The sequence below is a fragment of the Anser anser genome (assembly GCF_964211835.1).
Source record: "Anser anser genome assembly, chromosome: 4".
Taxonomy (NCBI): domain Eukaryota; kingdom Metazoa; phylum Chordata; class Aves; order Anseriformes; family Anatidae; genus Anser; species Anser anser.
Genome location: NC_139724.1, coordinates 4,512,937 through 4,528,890, shown reverse-complemented (window position 1 = coordinate 4,528,890; position 15,954 = coordinate 4,512,937). Strand labels below are relative to the sequence as shown.

The 15,954-nt window shown below is 43.7% G+C and overlaps 1 protein-coding gene across 1 annotated transcript in view; it reads right to left on the bottom strand.

Annotated features, from left to right (window-relative positions):
* Positions 1 to 12,809, bottom strand: part of COL25A1 (collagen type XXV alpha 1 chain) — a 304,900-nt gene extending 292,091 nt beyond the window's left edge. Inside the window, exons 1-2 of the mRNA XM_083833712.1 lie at positions 12,084 to 12,809; positions 11,402 to 11,471 (exon numbers count right to left, since the gene is read on the bottom strand). Of these exons, the coding sequence (XP_083689838.1) occupies positions 11,402 to 11,471; positions 12,084 to 12,437 (424 nt within the window). The 5' untranslated portion in view covers positions 12,438 to 12,809. The remainder of the gene's footprint in view (positions 1 to 11,401; positions 11,472 to 12,083) is intronic.
* Between the last annotated feature and the right edge of the window lie 3,145 nt (positions 12,810 to 15,954).

Genomic DNA, 15,954 nt, shown 5'->3' with positions numbered 1-15,954 from the left:
GCCCTATAACAGAATAGTCACAACACAGGACTGTTGCTTAGTTGTCTTCGCTGTAATCCATTAAGCGTGGTTTCCTGTAAAGGTGCATTCAATTTTTTCCAGAGTGTTGCAGTTATATTATAATATACGTAGTGAACACTAATTTCATACTGTCCTAGAATGGACTGTAACTGTTCAGAATACAAGAACAGACCACCTTGTAGCAGCAAAACAGTTTCAAGGAAAAAAAGGTGAGGATTTCAGCCATCTTATATTTTTCACTCATTGCTGGTGGTTCACTTTTCAAAGTTGGTGCTTCTTTTTAGCTGGCCACAATAACAGATTATGCACTGCCTCTTAATTGAATGTGACAAAGAGTCTTCCTCCTGCACATCAGGATATGGCTCAGCCTAGAATTTAAACTAAGGAATTATGCAAAGCTGTCCTACAGTGAAATAAATCCACAACTGTCAGACTTCACTACTAATCTCTCTTCACTAAGATTAGTCTCCCAACACTAAAGAAATACAGTGCACTTACATGCTTGCTGCATTGGAAAAACACTTCATCTTCACATGCAAAAACATTGCCAGCCTTCTACAAACATGGCTGTCATCATGACAAAGATGCCAACTCTAAGTAAGTATTGACAATGGCTGTCTAAGCACTAGTTCATTTTAAACTGGTGCCACGCCACTGTGTCTTTCAGCCTCTCTGGTTCATCAGTATTCTGTGCACATACTATTTGGGAAACGTACACAAGATGTTCCTTACTTAACTATGACTTCTCCATAAACACATGTATATAGCTACAGCAAATACCATGATCCATTGCTGTGTGTCCTGGTTTCAGTTAAGACAGAGTTAATTTCCCTCCTAGTAGCTGGTAGGGTGCTATGTTTTGGATTAGGATGAGAAGAGCGCTGATAACATGCTGATGTTTTAATTGTTGCAGAGCAGTGCTTACACCAGGCCAAGGACTTTTCGGCTTCTCACTCTGTCCTGCCAGCGAGCAGGCTGGGGGTGCAGCAGGGGCTGGGAGGGGACAGACCCAGGACAGCTGACCCAAACCGGCCAAAGGGGTATTCCATACCATCTGACGTCATGCTAAACAATATATAGGGGTGGCTGGCCGGGGTGGGGGGCCGGCTGCTCAGGGATAGGCTGGGCATCGGTCAGCGGGTGGTGAGCAATTGCACTGTGCATCACTTGTTTCATACACATTATTAGTAGTAGTACTACTATCACTATTATTATTGTTGTTATTATTATATTCCTGTCTTAAACTGTCTTTATCTCAACTCACCGGCTTCACTTTCCTGTTTCTCTCCCCCATCCCAGAGAGGGAGGGGGGAGGGTGAGCGAACGGCTGTGTGGTGTTTAGCTGCCAGCCGGGTTAAACCACAACACTGGTGCTTTCATCTATAGATGCCACAAAGCCGATCCCCAGCTCCACGTTGATGTACACAAATGATTGCCAAGGACCCCACCAGGACAGAGAGCAAAGACAAGCACAGAGTTCAAGCTCAGCATTGCCAAAAGGGCCACCTTAGCAATGACCACATGTTGGTCTGTGCTTGAGTACCTCTGCAAAGAGCACATCTCTTGGTGTAAGGATCAAATTAGGATTCAAAGTATTTTTACTAAAGTTTGAGACAGCTATTGTGTCTCAGAGCTGAAGGGCATGAAATCAATATTATATTAATCGCCTCAACGTCAAGCTGAAGCAACAGTTCCCAGCATTTGTCATCCTTTCAGCTGGCAGCACCCAGTAGTACAGCAGTAGAGATGCACACATTAAAGGAACATTTGATAAACAGCAGCAGAAGAGTTGACAGCACAGAGACAGTCAACACATTAAAATATTTTTATAGTGATGCCATTCGGCATTATCTAGACGTGAATTCTAGATGAGAATATTAACCCACAGACCTATGGAGCTTATCCTTTTAATCCTCGGAGGCCATATCCCTGTGCTCAGGTATCAAGGCTTTGCTTTAATAACACCAAGGACATCAGAACAAGAGCTTACTCAGAGGGAATGGGCATGGGACGAGGAGGAGGAAGAGAAGTGCCTTCAAGCAACTGGCTCTCATATTCTTAAAAGAGATTATTAGAGCTGCCAGCTAAAGGAAATACCTCCTCAACTTAAGATGCATAAGCTTTGACTTTTAGCACTGCAGTCCTCCATTAAAATCCCACCATCATCTGATATATAAGCTTACGTCTGGTGTATAAGAAACCTAACAACACAACTAGTACTACTAGCACAAGCTAGGTAGTCTGAAGACAACTATGTTCTTGTTTGCAGACAGTACATGGTCTTAATCACAGAAATATCTTTCTAGAGTTAACACCTTCGTGTCCTTCAAATTACAGGGTGCCATTCTGCCTTTAGATACGCAGACAAATCCACCGCAATTGCTGCCACACCTCCAATGGAAAGATTTTGGTATCTGATTTTCAGCACATTTTTTCTGGTTTCAAAACTCCTCCCTCCAACCCACTCCCTGTTGTTTTAGAAGAGATATCTTTCTAAATAGCAGTTTTCCACCATAATCTTAAAGACAACAGGCTACAAATGTGCTTGTACAAATGGAAGGAACCCCATTCATAATCTAAACTTTTAACATACGTGTGGTATGATACTTTCTCCTCTGTGCTGCTAGGGTCATTATCTTCCCACTGAGTATTTTTAAAGTAAATGGATTTATGTTAAGACAGGGTAAGTAGCAAATGTCAGAGCAGAAAAGGCCTTGACACTACTTATATTTTTTTACAGTCTTCCTCCCATGATATTTACAGCTCTTACTCTACAGCTGCTTACTCCTAAGAATGCTAAAGCTCTTCTGAATAGTAGAGACAAGCTCCTAAGCTAACCGATTCTGTTTGTTGTAGAAAGAGGAAGAGAAAATAAAGTACTTTCCTCCCACAGACCTCTGATGCTCAGAGGAAGCACCTTCCGGATACCAGTGGACTGAAATAGTATGAGGAAATGGCATGAGCCAGCTATTTCGGTCAGCGGAAACCAGTGGGTCAGACACCTGGTTTCACGTAGGTTTTCCCTGCAAGGTCAAGACGTCCAATTCTTCCTCCAGTTACATTAAGTGAGCTATATTCTGAGCTACGTCATCGTGACTCGGCGTGCAGCCTACCTTGTGCCCAACGTACAGCAGTGCATGGAAGTACCAAAATGTCACACTGCTGCATTATACAGTATGGCATGCTTCACTGAGGATCAAAGATCAGAGAGAAATATTGTTTGATCCCCTTCTTCCTCTCCTCTATACTCCTTCAGCTGTGCTTGTAAAGAACCAGGAAAGGGTAGGGGAAGCTATTTAGATGGACTCAAGTCCATCATTATTCCCTTTATGGCCTCCTTTTCAGCCTCTCCAAGAATTTGTGAGTACATGATCCACTCTTCATTGTGAGCCCAAACAAGACATATTAGCAAAGGTAAACATATGAAAAAAATTCCTTAATCGTATTTCTAAAAATAAATAAATAAAATCCTAAATACTTAACAAGTCATTAGAGAATTTTTCTAAGGCACTTGCCCAACACACAATAGTTGCAAGATAAGTTTCACAAACATCCAAAACTAAGATAATAAATGGCTAACAGACTATTTAAAATCAAATGCAATGATTTTAATAGACCTTCATCTATTCCTCATGTACACACTTCAAAGAAAACTAAACCTCATTCATCCTTGACAACTTCCTGCTCAGTTTTTAAGACAGGGAAGGAGAAACTATTGTTGCTTAAAAGGTACATTGCTTCTTTGTTGAGCATATCTTTGTAGAAGTCTCTGAAATCATTGTATTATTTTTCAGAGCATTCTAGAAGTAAAAGCAAGAACTATAGTTCTATCATCTCTATGATTACGTGTTCATTCCGTTTGTTGTTCCTTTGCCCTACAGAAGACTATCATCATTTCTTTGATAATCATAAGAACATATCTCTAGGAAAATGATTTACAAAAGTGTATAATAATTTTGTATTTCTTCAGAAAGCTTATGAGGCATCATCATCTGTTTCAAAGCTTTCAAAGCACAAGAAACAACTCTTGCCAAACATGCATACAATATTTACAACTGCAAGTAAATGTCTGTTCCTATAAACCTTTGGCTGCACATGTAAATGAGAATTGCTTTTAATATATAAGGAAAGACATAAGAGCAGGGGAGGAGCAGGAAGGATCAGTTTTATAGCGAGCATCACAGACAAGACTGTCTTCCAACGTACATAAAAGGCTGTTTTAAGGAGCACACAAGGATCAGGTTTTTTCCATGAACACGAAGGATAGGACAAGTGATTTACTTCACAAATAAGGAAACTGTAGCCTGCCCACTAAGAAAGCACTTCCTAACTTGAGTATTAAGCACTAGAACTACGCAACCTATGGAAGTATTTAAACAGTATGTTTTTTCAGCTCAGGCCCATCTATGCACCAGCAACTTATTGTACCACACATTTACTAATTTACTGAGCAGCACATTTTTAAACTGATGAGAACGTTTACATGAGGCTGCTGCATTTAATCATGAAACTGATGCAGATCCAAAAACTTGGATCCAGCCACGACTGACTGGAAACAGCAGTTGTGAACCATGTGGAAGGAAATACATGACAATGATTGCCTAGATACATTTGTAGAGTATAGAATGACATTTTGGTACTTCCATGCTATAGAGTAGAAAAGCACAAATAAAACGTAATATCCAAACCGGTATTTCTAAAGATTTTGCAGTCTACAGAGAGGAAAAAATAGCTGCTATTTACATAAAAATAAATAGCAACCTTGCACATGCATGTTTGGCACTCAGTTTTGAAAATTTGTTCTGACATTCTATTTTTATTGAATTCTCACAAACAGCTTCTTTCTACTTAATCTCATGAAGAGATGAGCACATGAACTTCAGCTGGCACTGCTCTCAGGCTTGCTCTACTATAAGTCTAAGCCATAAAAGCGTGACAGACCACAAGCCTTGAAAAAGCAAGCCTGCAGCATTGTGTTCACTATTGTGTGTATTATCTAACTGCAAGCTTCCACTTGAGTCATACAGGGGAATAAGTGCTTCTTCCAAACTGTATTACTCTATACCCTCTTACATCTTCTTAATAATTCTAAGAAGCAGACAGATTTCCTTTCTGTGGCTAAATTTTAGGAAATCTGGCAGTGTAATCACAGGAAACAATGAAAGGGAAAACTGTTCTGTGTACAGTAGCCTTCCTGAAGAGACAACGTGACTCAAGTTCTGCATGTGTTAAAATGTACCTTGAATAGATTAATTATATGATTCTGGTGACCTAAAAGGCCCTGTAAAGACAGATTCTGTCAGTTTGATAGTTAGCTCATTTTTACAGTGCTAAGTACACACACAAAAAAAAAATAGACAGGTAGGCTGCAGCCAGTAAATTCAGAAGGTAGTGAGAAGGAGGATGAGCACTGTAATGCAGGTGCAGTGATCCATCCTTGTAGCAACACATTCTAACAGCCTGCTAACCTTAACAGAAAGGGCTGAGGGTGAGCGTGAAGAAACAGCATAAGTACTGTTGAATTGAACTCAGTTATCCAAGCTCTAAAGACTCTTAATTTATAGATACAAGCACTGACAATTTAAGGAAAAAAAAAAAAACTACTACTCCTAAAGTGGTTTTAACAGTCACTTCTCACACTGCAAGATCCACTGTAGTTGAACTGCTTTGACACTTGAGCAGTTCTTCAAGATGGACAGCTGCCATGTGGAAGGAAATATAAGCAAAAGGCTTGCAAAAGTCAAATACAAGCATTAAAGAATAATTAATGCAGACAAATAATTCTTTTTTTTTTTTTTTAAATACACCTCATTTGACAATGTGTGCTAGCTCAATAAATATTAACTCAAGACAAAAATAATTTGTTAATAACACTTCTGTGATCAAATCAACTTTTGGTAAATGCCATTGACATCAGTAATGTTACAGAAGAGAAATCTGGTGCAGTTTGCTGTTGATCAGTTCTGCTTTGAGCTGCGTCACGTTTCATTCATCATGCTGCACACCCTACCTCCTCACCCAGAGGCAACAGAATTAGAAGGTCATATCTTGGCCAATAAAATATATTTTATCTGTTCTGAAGGGAAAAAACAGTATCTCTAATCAGTCATCCAAACAAGACAGACTACCCAGAAGGTTGCATGCTGCTGCACATCAATAAACATCTTTATCTAGGAACTGAAATGAAAAATATCAAACCAGTGAAGGTATGAAAGAATTGCTCAAAGCCCTGTCAGAAAAATTTCAAAATTAAAGCTGAGCACTGCATTCAGCAAATAGATGATACACACACGGCAGAAATAAGTAGTGCTGGCAGCTAGGTATGGGTAGCGCACACAGGAATTTTAAGTAATAGGGAAAAACGCTTTAACTACTTTCTATATCTATCTGTATTTTCTTTTGGGTCTCTCTGCCAGTAAACATTTAAGTCGGCTCCCTTTTTCTTTACCTGTTTGGTCTTACAAAAATACTTCCCTGAAGTTGTAACAAACAAAAGTAATACCCTGCTGATAATAATTTCTGGATTCTTTTAATCCCCCAAATTGATTTCCCCTCCATTCTCTCAGCCTCACTAATCAAAATGCTCCAGGAAACAGACTTTCTGGAACACAGGGAAATAACAAAGAGCGCCTAAATCGTATAGTCTGTTCATCTATCTCCACCACGTCGGAACAAATCTTAGGTGCTTAGAAGGACAAAAGCAAATTGGGATGCTGAGAAAATGAATTCATTTTTGCCATCCATACTGCTACCAAAATACATACAGCATACACATCATCTTGGAGAACTATCACTGTAGAACACAGTTTTCCCACTAGATTTACTGTAACCGAAGGAAAACCAACTGGTATTCTCCATCCACCAAAAAACTTGGCTTATGGTGTTTCATCTGATGATGATCTGATATAAACTATATATACACTCAACTAGACTGAAACAAGCTTTATAAGCAAATCATAACAAATTGCACAATGAAAGAGAAGGTACATCAAATGCCAAAACATAGGGCTCCTTAAGACTGAGATGGAGAATCAGAATGACATGATTGCCATAACAGCACAAAATAGCTGGCTAGGAAACAAGAACAATGACAGTGTCCATGTCTGGAAAAGGCTTGAACCTACAGGTATTTGAACACAAAGGGAAAATAAATGCAGATTTCTTGATGGGAAAAATACCGGAGAAACAGCAAAGGAATGTAAACATTGTCTGTGGCAAAGAAGAAAAACAAAAATAAATTACAAGTAAAAAAGAAAAGTAGTCAGCTTCACCAAGTACCCCTCAGTGAAGTTCAGCTTATGCTCTGTGGAAGAAGTGAAGGAAAAACTGCAGTCATTTTACGTGCAAGTTATACTGTGCACATAGTGTGTCACAGCAGTTAGAGATAAAGACTATCCATCATGTTATGCAACCTGTCCTTCACCAATGCACAATTAAAGAGATGTATGGCATATAGGCATTCCTATTTATATAATAACTTACTTTTTTTTAAAAAAAAAGGACTCTATTATAACATTTTTCCCAGAAGTAGCAAAAAATTTAATCCGTTAATGAAACATTTATGGATAAAAGTCTGTCTTTCATTCTTTCACAGGCTTTCTCAAAATGTTATAGGCCAAATCATGGTTTTTCTTAAGCAATGGTCACCCAGTCCTAAAGCTCACTTCACCGAAGTTAACAGAAGCTTACCTACTGAACCACACATAATTAACTGCTCGCCTTACCACTTAGCAAGTCTGAGCCTTCTGCACCAACAGACTTCACTTCTACACCTGCCAACCTCACCATACCACACAAGTGAGCTCGCTGAAGGCTGCTTACGGAGTGAGACATTGCGGCACATGAGCACAAGTTCAAACGACTTGACCCCTATGGCACAGAAAGGCTCAATCCACCAAGACACGTGAGCATGTGCTTAGGTCCCATAGGCTTCAACAGAAGCTATGTGTGCACTTGAGTACTGTTTGGAAGAAAAGAGTCTAAATCTACTAAGAGTTAAGAATTTCCTGTAATTCCACTGCATCAGGAGTAGCCCTGTGTCATCTGCAAGTGTTACTCCTTCCACAACAGTATAAATCCTGGCACTTAGCAGTAAGTATCCAGCACAGGGCCTGGTAAAAGCTGGTTGTGCCACTGGAACCATTTAAAGAAAGATATACGAAATAGTTACCTACACACCTACATTTCCATTCATCTGTTGTGGTTGGAAAACATTAATTTAAAATAATAAACCTGGGAAACAAAGGAAAATGAATATATTAAGCTTAAAGTTATTTTAGCCACTCAGCTTGCCCCTAGTCCTATGTGCGGAGGAATAGCTGCCAGCAGTGACTGCAACACTCTTGTTAGAACTGAGGTAATTTAAGAGGAATGTCAGCATGCATTTACATTTCAAACTTTATTACTCTGCTTTAAGAGAAAGAATGCCTGCTATTGTCATTTAAAAATATTTACAAAATCTTTGGTATCTGGTTTTAGTCCTACAGAATTAAAATCAAAACTCAATACCTCCTTACATTGTGTGGCTTGTAAAAGAAAATAAACAATAATTAGAAAACGCATTTGGTGAAAACCAAGTTTTTAAAATCTGAGAAATGTAACTCCTCTGCAGTCTGGACAACATTGAAGACTACTGTTGAGTTACAGGGAGCTACACGTGGATAGCTTTGAAAGTTATAAGCAGCCGTGAATCTGGCTGCCTTCAGCATCCAAGCCACTCAAACCCAGTTTCCTTCAAACGTGCAGTTCCTACCATGGAGAGCCACGAGGGGATGAGCATCTCGAACTAATGAGATCTACATCAGTTGCGTAATTTTAACCCTAAATCAGAGACCACATTCTCACCCTTACACGTACAAACCGAACTTCCCTCTCTTCTTTTGGTAGAGGGCAAAGGAACTTATTTTTAAATAATCTTTATTTCTCTTTAGAGAACAGGATGATGGAAACTTCTTTGGTGGCCATGTGGCAGCAGCCCTTTTCTTACAGCATAGGGGTCATTCAAGAATCCCCTGTGGACCATGAAGGCTTTCCAAAGCCATCTCTGACAGTCATATATTGTATTATTATGTAAACCCAGGCAAGAAATGCAGTATCTGAGCAGAATAAAGCACCAAAAATGGAGCTGTGTGGTGAAGCAGAGAGGTAATTTACTCTTTGGCATTGCAAATAGAAGACAACAGGAAAAAAAAGAGTTTCCATGATTCTTTTCCTAATAAACCAAATGCCTTTCTGAACATAGCCATCCAGATTTGTAACAGCAGCATTAGGGATAAAAATAAAAGCACATCGGGTCCAGCCTAAAAGCAAGCCCAACAAACTGAACCAAATGAAGGAACAACAATTTATTTGCTCTACCCTCTCCTGCTCTGCCTAATACCTGCCATCAGGAAAGCCCAGCACTCAGGTGGTGGGGCCGCTCTGCTCTTCTTCTCTCAGACACGGCTCCCAGGATGATGCCATTTTGATGTAGACACCTGTTCACTGGCAACAAGCACGAGAGCATCAATGCATTTTAAGCTGTCCAAAATGAGGCTATCGCATGGCAATACCTTCCAGTCACTATAAAACTTGCTTCCAAACTGAAATATCTACCCAGGGGTGAAAAGCTCTGTATCACATTTCTAATCCCCATTACAGCCAGTCTCCTCTGCGGGGGAAATAAAAAAAAAAAAAAAAAAACTATTCATAGAAGTTTTCTTATCTTATAAATCTTACTCCCTTGAAGATATTTCCCAGATCACTTTATTCTGACTTCCACCTAAGTAAGTATTTTTACAATGCACGTGAAAGATATTCTGCTGATGATCATCTATTTGATAAAATATACTTCTTAATAATAAAGGTCAGGGAAAAATTGGTATAATGTGGAGCTCTAGTGGTTGTGGGGAAGTAAAGCACCATACAACACAACTGTGAAACAGTAGGTACTGACCTTTAGTCTGAAAGCAGTAAGCGAAAACATAACAAACGGATCTAAACGAGGAGAACAAAGCGAGGCTGCTTGGAATCATATTCAGCAGCATTTTGGTCTCACAGAGTACCTCTTTACATACAACGTGATGAGCAATCCCCATTTTTAATGCACTAGCTTCAACCCTGTAATTATTGCAGTTAAGCAACAGAAAAATAAAATCAACACTGTACACTCACGTCAGGCTTAAAGGAAGTAAGTATACTTATATAGTACAGCAGTAAACCAAAGTTTCTTATCAAAACTAGCCAAGAGCTGAGCAATTCTACGCGCTCCTTTACAACAGTCTGTCGTGTACGTTATTCTTTTCACACTAGCCACAGTAACTCCTATACCAGCCAGTAAAATATTTTCTCAGTTGTGATATCAGCATAACACTGTGATACTGCACATTGTACATAAAATACTGTACAATGAAGTTCAGTAGCTCCTTCAGACCAATGAGCTTGGCAGGGCTTACACCCTTAACTAAAAGGGAGCCCTACTCAAGTGCATAGTTCTACTGGCAAACATGACCATCAGCTCAGCTCTCGATGATCGTCAATATTCTACCTGGAAAGGTAATGTGCTCTTTTTCTCCATACGGGGTGTGAGGGTATGTAAAACACACTGTGTGTGTATCGTGCTTCATCACACAGAGGATGCTGGAACTCCTACATCACCCCGTGAAACATTAGCATCATTTTCTTTGCTTTTAAGATGCCATTTGAACTTGGGTACACGTCATCAGATGTTTATACAGCTAGCACAATATTGACAGTCATCAGGCTGTCAAAAAGCACCACCAAAAACACAGACAATATCACTGTGTGCACACAAACAACTGATCCCGATATTGGAAATCCCCATTTCCAAAGTCGAGCAACATCACCAGTTGCATAAACAAATGCAGTTCTGAATCCTTGGTGTGAAACCTGCCATCCGTTCCGAGGGGAACTGCTTTCATCCGCTACTCCAGGAAAACAAGGCACCACTGAGAAAGCTCTCGTATTTACTCGCTGCTGACTTGCAATGCATTCTCTGCTTATTTTAATCCTTGTTATAAATTTTCACTAGGAATTTTTGTTTGACTTCCTAAACCGAGCACACAATGCCTTGACTCAGTACTATCCCATTTAAGACTGAGTGCATTTCTTCTTGCTATGGTAGATTGTTAATTTCTTCATAAGTGTTATTGTTTGGCACCGTCCAACCTAGCGCTGGATTTTTAACTCACGTTTATCCTATCCAGTGCCACAGTGGAAACGCAGTACAGTTCTGGGCTTTACACCTTTCCCACCCAATGCGTAGGTGCTGACTGAAGAAACATCCCCTTGACCTGACTTAGGCGTATCTGAAACACGCAGGACACAAACCCCCAGGATTACAAGCCTGCGAGGGGAGAGGTTTGCAGGCTGTGCCTGTTACCTGGTGGGCAGCTGCATTCTGGAGGCACTTCTCTCACGACTCGTATTTTTGCCAAGTGCTCGTAGGACTTCTGTGGGCGAGAGAAGCAGCGTGGTGGGACTCGGCGGGCTTGGCCAAGCGTTGCAGACCCGCGTGCCTGCAAACCGTGAGCCTGCAAACTGCGACTTACAACTCGCTCACAGGCTGCACAACCAGCCGGGGCTCCTTCACTTGGACTCAACCCAGCCTCCATCCCTGACCCCTCCACCCCTACAACTGCTGAAAGAAACCCACCAGCTCTTTCCCACCTCCCCCACCCCTCGCAAGCACCCCCGTGCTTTTTTATTGCATTTTTATTACAAACACAGGGGATAAGCACAGGGGCTCACAGGAGGAAAACCCTCGGGGCTTCCAGTGTGATGGCCACCCTGTGAGCACCCCGGCCCCCCATCAGTGGTCACCACCCAAACCTCCCAACCTCAGCGGTCACCCCCAACACCTCAGCGGTCGCCTCCCCAAGCCCCCCATCACTGCTCTCCCCCATCCTCACCCCATCCCTTTCTCTCTCCCGCTCCCCTGGCCGCCTCACGGAGCTGCCCCCTCGCCCCCCCCCGGCCTCCCCTGACCCCACAGAGGCTCTCAGTACCCACTCCCGGAGCATCCTCCCCTTGCCCCCCACCTCGTCCCACCCGGTCCCGCACACCTGGGCGAGGAGCCGCTCCACTTTCTCCTGCATCATCGCGTTCAGCTGCTCCAGGGAAAAGCCGGGCAGCGGCGGGAGCGGAGCGGCGGCGGCCGAGGACCCCCCTCGGGCTCCCTCGATGGCCGCCAGCCTGGCCTGGAGGTCGCTGGTCCGCACCCCCAGGTAGAGGCAGGATGCGGCCGCCAGCGCCGAGAGGAGGGCGGCCAGCCCCGAGCCGCACGGCCGCGGGCAGCGCTCCCCGGAGCAGCCCGGCCGCTCGCTGCCATCCCGTCCTGCGGCTCCCCGGCTCTTCCCCCGCATGCTTTCGCACCCTTCAGCTGCGGCGGCTTTTATTTCCTTCCCTCCGCCCCCCATGGAGGCGAGTAGTTTGCAAACAGCGGCAACAAAACAAAAATAATAATAATAATGATGATGATGATGATAATAAACGGCGGGGAAACGAAATAACGGGGAGGCAGGACGGCGAGAATCAAGGCAAAAAAAAAAAAAAGAAAAAAAACGGACGGACAGCCGGCTGTCGCGCTCGGAGGGGGCTCCCCCCGCAGCCCCCCGAGCAGCGGCGGGGGTCGGAGGCTCCGGAGCGGGTCGAGCCCCCGCGGCTGCCGCCCGCCCGGTGCTGGGAGCGCTCTGCGGCCGCCGGGCCACTTGTCAGAGGGGTTTGGGGCGGGAGGGAAGCCCCCCCCCCGCTGCTCCTCTTCCTCCCTCTCCCCCTCCTTCCTCCCTCCCTCCCAGGGCCGCCGGACTTGTTGCTCCCCCCCTCCCCTCCCCACCTGCCTGCGGGCTCCCCGGGGCGGGGAAGCCCCCTCCCCTCCTTTCCCCTCCCCTTCTTCATTAGCATAATTTATTCACCTGGGCGGGGGGGGGGGGCGTTTTGCATAATGTATGCACGGCGCGCCCCCGCGGTGGCGAGGCAGCGATGGCCGAGGGTGGCCTCCGCTGGGCTTCCGAGGCAAGCAGCCCGCTAGCCCCCAGGGCCACCCGGATCAGCCCCGCGCTGAGCTCAGCCGCGGTGCCCGGCGGTGCTCGGGGGCTTGGTACCATCCAGTGGACGAGCAGCAGCTGTGCAGTGCGCTGACACCGCCTGAAGGCGACAAACGGGAGGGGAGAGAATAAATGAAAAATAAAATAAGGATGTCAAGGCTCAGCCTCGCTGCTTTTGCTGCCTCCTCGCAAGCCGGAGGCAGAGGGAATCCGGGACATGCGCGCGTTCGGTGCCAGTGAGCCTGCTTCTTATTTCGCAGCCATGATGGTGCCAAAGGCATCTATTTGGGATCGCGGCTGAGATTGAAAACAGACTTCTGTAGCGCTCTTGAGAATGCTACCCGGGCAATGAAAAAGCTGATATCCTTTTTTTCCCCCCTTTAAAAAAAAAAAGTATTTTTTTATGCTTTTTATCAATAAAGGTTTAGGGGTTTTGAATCTCAGAGAATAACTGGATATCAGGAGTCAAACCCCTACCCCAGGAGTAAAACAGATGGCTGTTCACCTCTAACTGCTGCTAGGCAGGAATCGTACCACTCGGACGCTCCTGGTCACAGTTAAGCTGATATGCCGCCTAAATCCAGGTTCCAAAACTCTTGAAATGCTCAAAAGGCCGGGTGTGTGCCTGGCAGCTGAGGCGGAGCAGTACCACAGATGCACCAAGCGGGCCGAGACCACGCACAGGCAGAGCACCGGAGCCCGCAGAGCCGCAGCGGCCTGCCTGGAAGAGCAGCAGAAGACAGGAGGGGATTTTAATCGCAGCCTCCTGAGATGCTGGTGCGGGAAGAGCCGAGGCAGCCCCGCTCCCCGACGCAGAGGAGCATTCCTGCTTGGAAGATCCCCATCTCCATGCGCCACCTTCCAGCAGATCCCGTGTGCGGCCGGGGCGGAGGCGCTGACGCAAGATGCTGCTGTTTGCAGGGCACGGCTCTGCGTTTGAAGACGTGCACGGTGCCTGCAGATAAGGATTTTCCGCCAGACAGGATGAGTGTCTGGAGTTCTTTCCATATTTCCATGTCTACAGCGGGCCACGTTCTGGCTGACCAACCCACGATCCGCGACTGGATTTCTTTACCAGATACAACATAAACTTGCCATTAGAATTAGGCCAAAAATAAGCCTCCCTCTGCTGAAATGACAGGTCATGTTCTGCTTATAAAGTGTTTTGTATAAATGGTCAAGAACAGCAGGAGGTACAGGGTAAGGACAAGCAGAAAGCAGAGTCCGGGACTCAGCATTCGAGCTGAGGTGACACAGATGAGGATAAAGGCTCCAACAGTCACCAGCCATCATGCACGCTCCAGGACAGACCTGAAACCTCTGTTCCAAACGTTCCTGCTTCCAAACCGAGCCTTTACATTATTCACTGCACGTGGACATGAACTGTGTCTTCAGTCGGACACATCCTCCATTCCTCGTGTTCCTGCCCAGTTCACCCTCTGTGCCTCTTGTGCCCTAAATGAGATTTTCTTCCACCTTTGTCTACCTATGTAGGTAAAACGTGAGGTGGAGGTGAAATCCAGCACTTCTGTGACTTGCCTTGCTGCTCAGCTGCCTCACATGTTACGCAGTACAGGATTTCCCAAAGAGCTGCTCGTCTTACCTGCCAAGATGGCACAGAATCACCAGAAAACCAGAACATTTAACTGTTCTGGAAAAAAAAAAAAAAAGAAAAAAAAAAGGAAAAGCATTTCACTTTCAAATATCCAAATAGATTGCCTCCTGCCACTTTAAATTTAATATAAGCACATTAAAGTACAGCATACATGATGCAGTACATTAATATACTTAGCAGATGGATAACACTTACTCGTGATTTAATGCTTAGATATACTCATTTCACATCTACTGTACAAACACTCCATATATTTGAATCTTTAAGTCAGACTTATCTTCAGACTAGAGGCAATTGAGTCACATGAGCATAGGATTTAGTTTATTAGTTCCATAACCTTGCTGGTATTTTGGCAAACCTGATAAAAATAGTAAAAATAATAATAACAAAAACCCCTTGCATCTGGATTTTAATATATTTCACAGGATTTCCTTTTTCAACATGATGAAAACAGTTCTGCTAGACCCACAAACTGACTGATTCAAGACAAAATTCAGACACTGTATATCATTTTTTACTAAAATTCACGAGCGTTTTTCATGTGAATGTATTACAAAACACTTCATAACAGATACACTGACTACCTTGCATTTTTCATAGCCTCAAATACTTGCTCTAAAACGCAGCCGACGCTTGGGACATTCTGGCAGGGCTTTCACTGAGCGGAGAGCCATAATCAGAAAGGGAACGAGGAGACCAGACTCGAGAAGCTCAGAATAAAACAAGGCTTCCTTGCCCTGACTCCAGGCCAATTCACGTCTCTTGGTTCCCTGCTCTGTTTATCTGTCTGTAAGCAAAGGCTGCTGGAATTGGAGGGTCTTTGTGGAGGACTGTGAGGATGAAGTTGGGACGAAGAGTTTCTGAGCCTGCAAAGCCCTGTATTAACACATAAGGTTACTCGTACGTCTAGCCGGATCCAAATCAATGGGATCAGTCACGAAAGCAATCCTGCACATGTGCTGGAGTGTTTGGAGGACACAGAAATGCTAAGATGAGGGTCAAGATGTAGGATCCAGCATAAAAAGCAAAGGATACAGCAGGGGATTTTTCTACATCTTGTTAATTCCCAATTTCTGTTTTTTTTTTTTGTTTTTTTTTTTTTTCTCCTATTATTTTATGTGAGGTCATTACTAAATTTCTGTATGCAGAAACAGTTACGTTTAAGGAGAAATTTTATTTCCTAGAGAGATGACTACAATAAAGAGTAGAGGGATCACAGTGGAAACCACCTCTGAAAAAAGGCATCAGTAGCTCTGAGGATATTTTTATGCCCCA